We start from the raw sequence: 4,078 nt of genomic DNA on the forward strand, positions 1-4,078 counted from the left end.
GCAATTATGGCGAAAATATTAATTTAAAATTTAGTTACCTACCGAACTAATAAACGGTATCGTTATCAGATACTTAGGCCGATTTTTTCATAGGTCTATAAACAGAGTAAACAGTGTTTCACGTCGTAATTATGTACCATTTAGTAGATCTGAACCACTATCAGACTCAGACTCAGTAACTAAAATTGTCATTTACAGATTTTGACTCTGGTCACAAGGAACTGTTCGTTTTCTATCACTGAAAGCTACTGAAAGGGTCATGATTCTGATACGGGCTTTGTCGAGTCATAGTCGGTGGCCTGCGCCGGCAAGCGTTTCCGTTTGGTTTCGGGGCAAAAAAAGACAGTGGAAGATTTTGGTTTTGACCGCGCGAGAAATGAAATGAGAACCAAAAAATGAAAGAGGGAGGAGGGGGAGGGGAAGAAAGGATTCCTTCTTCTTTCTTCCCCACCCCCTCCCCGCTCTTTTGCTTGTGCCATTTTTCGCGCGGTCTTTGACTCTTGTTCCTCGTTCTTTGCTCCTAAACCGCACAGAAACGCTTGCTACGCATGCTACTTAGTGGGGAGCCCCGGGGGCCGGGTGGGGAGGTACTCCCGATAATGGAAAGCTTTTTTTCCAGCAATGGCCAAATCATGCACATGAATATAATCAGTCTGATTCTGGTTTGTCCCCAACTGGTTCGCAATTTCTACACAACCCAGCAACCACCTCCTTATAACCTGCGACGGTCAGACTTTGCTCTACCTCGCTTCGTTACGATAACTTACGGAAGGCGCTCGAGCTGAAACTCTCATGTAAATTCTGAGGTCAATCTATCATTAGCGCCACGTAAACGCGATTGTAGGCTCTTAAAAAATGAACGCCACAACTGCCGTCTTTGCAATTTTTAATCATTTTACATCTATATCTACATCTTATTTCATTGCAATAGTTCTAAATTATATACAGCTTTCTTGTAGACAGTTTTCAACTTACATTTTATTTCTTAGTTCATCAATTTTATTTTGTGTTCCCTACTGATTACATTAATGAGTAGTAGGATTTTTTTGTCCGTCTAGACGGTATTTCTTTCACACACAATTTAATTTAAGTTGTCATTCATGTGGCTATTTTTTCTGAACGAGTTATTGCTGAAGAGGTTTCAATAAAAATTACACCATAAATAGCTTCATGCATATGATGTAGTACTGAGAATAGTCACACATGTAGGTTTTCGTTAAAAGATTCAAAACTAAAAAACCGCGCATGTGAGCGTACTACTAGAAAGGCTCGATTTTGATAGTCACATCATCTAATTTTGTCCAGAGACCAATAGTTAGAACTACATGCGAAATAGCTAGTCTTATGTGAACACGCTACTGAAGAGGTTTTAATTTAAATGGTCAAACTATTGCATTTCATTGACGGACTAGTCACTGAACTAAGTTTTTTCGAACTAAATCAGTAAAACATAAACAAATACAGTCATGTAAACTTGCTACAGATAAGGTTTCATTTGAACAGCCGATCACATCACAGCATTTTACAACAGAAATAAAGTAGGGACTATTTTTAAAATATCTCTATTATTGAATCTGGAAGTAAAAAGATTAACTTTAGCGCAAGTCTCAGACGATTGTAGTTTTCTTCTTTGAATTTCCGGCCTATTCTTTAGAGTGTGCAATAGGCGTCAGTTCCAAGGCCACAGCCTGCTCATTACCATGGAATTCTTCTAGTTCTATGTCGCCCTCACTCTCCGACAAACCACCGTAAATCTCTGGTTTCAGCATCTGTTGTCTCTCCTCTGATTCCGGATCGAATTGATTTTCCATGTCGTCTGGTAATGGAGGCAAGGGATTGTTTGCAATATTTTCACTTGATCGCCTATAAGAAGAAAACAACGCTGTCAACCATAGTAGATGCTATAAAATTGACCATACATTTTAGATCATGCGTACGATTATAGAAGGCAACGTGAAACATTTTACGACGAGCTGATAATTCTGTGAGACAAGATTGCAATGCTCTATTTTATTATCATTATTTTAAATCTTGATGCCAAACGCAATGGACTCGAAACATGATTTGTACTCAGATTTTCTCACTCTGAGATTTATACGCTATTACGCCTTAAATGCCAAAAATAAAAGGCGTTCACGTTGATTAAGCGTCTTTCCCTAAATATTTGCCTGCCAAACTAAAAAAAAGAGTCTCCTTTAATAACAATCACCTCCAGCACACTGTCTTAAATATATTAAGTGATGTTATAAGGGAACCTCCTCTCTTTCTTTCTCTTATTCTCTGAACGCTTGTTTACCTTTGATTAAACGCCGGCATCAACATAGGGGAACAGTTTCTTATTAGCCACACGGTCGGCTCAATTTTAAATTTCCCGTGCACAGCAAGACCATTATCTGTTTCCACGAGTTAAGCAATGTTATTTCTTACGTAACAATGTAACTAACTCCCCTTCGTTCTTTACCATGACCATGCACGTGTCTCATTAACGATATACTGTCTCCTCAGTACTCCTTTGAAAAACCTATTTCTTCCCCGAATAAGCGCTCCCTCAGTGGCCAAGCTAATTTATAAGCAGAACTGGCCCTGCCTATCAGTTATTGAATTAACATAACATAACGAATTTATTGTCGAACTAATATTGGGAAGTTCTTTAGCCTGGGACTTGTTGGCTCTTTTATGGATAAGGAATACCGTGTATGGACAACCCAACTCGCTTGTGGCTGAACTCTTCAACAATAAAAGCCAAATGCTTAATCGAAAGAGTGCTAACCTGCCATAAACATCTGCTCTCGTCACAGGAACAGTGGGGTCTGAATCATGTGGCTCAAGGTAGTAATCTTTTCTGCCACGGTTGTTGTCTTCTGTTAAGTGAAGGTACTCGGTCGCGACACTCTGTTGTGAAAAATAAGCCCGATATCGAAGTTTAGAATAAACATACCAGCCAGGAGCCCAGAAGCCGTAGCGAGCAACTTCCATACTAGGCCTATGTCACGGCGTTTTTACGGATCAGTTTATTTTTAGACACATTGTAAGGAGCACTTCTTGCCGCGAAAATAAAATCTCCACCATATCTATGAGCGGATTCGAAGTATAAGATTTCAAAACGGAAAACTAAACGTTATTAAAAGGCAGAAAATACCATTTTTAGGTCTATAGGTTTTGCTGACTAGTTCGTGAAATTTAAAAGATATTCAAAATTCGCGCCAAAACCGTTCTAAAAATAAACTGGTCCGCGAAAACGTCGTGACACAAGCGCATGGAAGTTGCTCACTCCTCATTATTAGCTCCTGACCAGCAAAAGATGCGCATCCCTCATAATCTTTCTTTCAACCGGCAGTCGAAATTCTCATGATCTTGTAGAATCGTAAATTTTTATAATCCGTATAGCTTAAGCATCTGCATTGCGTCAGTCTCAAAAAAAACAGAAAAGAAAAGTAGCATGCAGATGGTGTTATATCATTCCATGGTCGATCTACGGGAGGGACCAAGGGGCCCCGGGGGCCCGGGGTTCCACCTTCTTTATAGGCCAAACTGCAGTCTACGGGACTAAATGAGTGGGTCCCCCACTTAGTTAAAGATTTGAATCCGCCACCGTCATGCAAACATGGTAAATTTTTGAAGAGCACACAGTATAAGTCATCTCTTCATATTCTTCTTGCAAAGCTAAATTCCCGCTCGCCCCATCAGAACAAAGGATATATACACTCAAGAGAGTATCCCCTCTTGATAAACTTCATTTTTTCCTTTGAAGGACCTAGTGTACAATAAGTTCTGATAAGAGAGAGGATACGTTCTCTTAGTTCCTCCTTTGCCTCAAAAACAGTAGAAAAAGGGTCTCACCTGGGAAGCGCGTTGTTCAAGTATTGTACCAATCGACTGGCTGATTTGATCAAATTTAGGTCGCTTGTCGGGTCCTTCCTGCCAGCAATCTTGCATAATTTTGTAGATCTCCGAAGGGCAGTCGCGGGGATTTTCCATACGGTTTCCATAATTAAGGAAGTCTCTGAGCTCTTCTACGGGTATAGTGGGATACGGTGTGCCGCCCAGTGTAAAGATCTCCCTCAAGCAAATGCCAAAC

The 4,078-nt window shown here is 40.3% G+C and overlaps 1 protein-coding gene across 1 annotated transcript; it reads right to left on the reverse strand.

The window, feature by feature from the left end:
- Nucleotides 1–960: 960 nt before the first annotated feature.
- On the reverse strand, nucleotides 961–4,078 carry LOC140947885 (fibroblast growth factor receptor 1-like). The gene is made up of 3 exons (XM_073397098.1): nucleotides 3,841–4,078; nucleotides 2,771–2,892; nucleotides 961–1,863 (listed from the first exon to the last, which is right to left on the reverse strand). Exons 1-3 carry the CDS (start codon nucleotides 3,976–3,978, stop codon nucleotides 1,644–1,646), a joined length of 480 nt encoding a protein of 159 aa, XP_073253199.1. The 5' UTR covers nucleotides 3,979–4,078; the 3' UTR covers nucleotides 961–1,643.

Source organism: Porites lutea, chromosome 9 (genome assembly GCF_958299795.1).
Source record: "Porites lutea chromosome 9, jaPorLute2.1, whole genome shotgun sequence".
Taxonomy (NCBI): domain Eukaryota; kingdom Metazoa; phylum Cnidaria; class Anthozoa; order Scleractinia; family Poritidae; genus Porites; species Porites lutea.

Bases quoted from the DNA above. Each gene is read 5' to 3' on its own strand.
- LOC140947885 (XM_073397098.1), bottom strand. From the start codon at position 3,978: ATGGAAAATCCCCGCGACTGCCCTTCGGAGATCTACAAAATTATGCAA. The intron at 2,893-3,840 runs GTGAGACCCTTT...TTTTCACAACAG, and splicing joins TTGAACAACGCGCTTCCCAG to AGTGTCGCGACCGAGTACCT. The intron at 1,864-2,770 runs GTTAGCACTCTT...TTCTTCTTATAG, and splicing joins AGAGCAGATGTTTATGGCAG to GCGATCAAGTGAAAATATTG.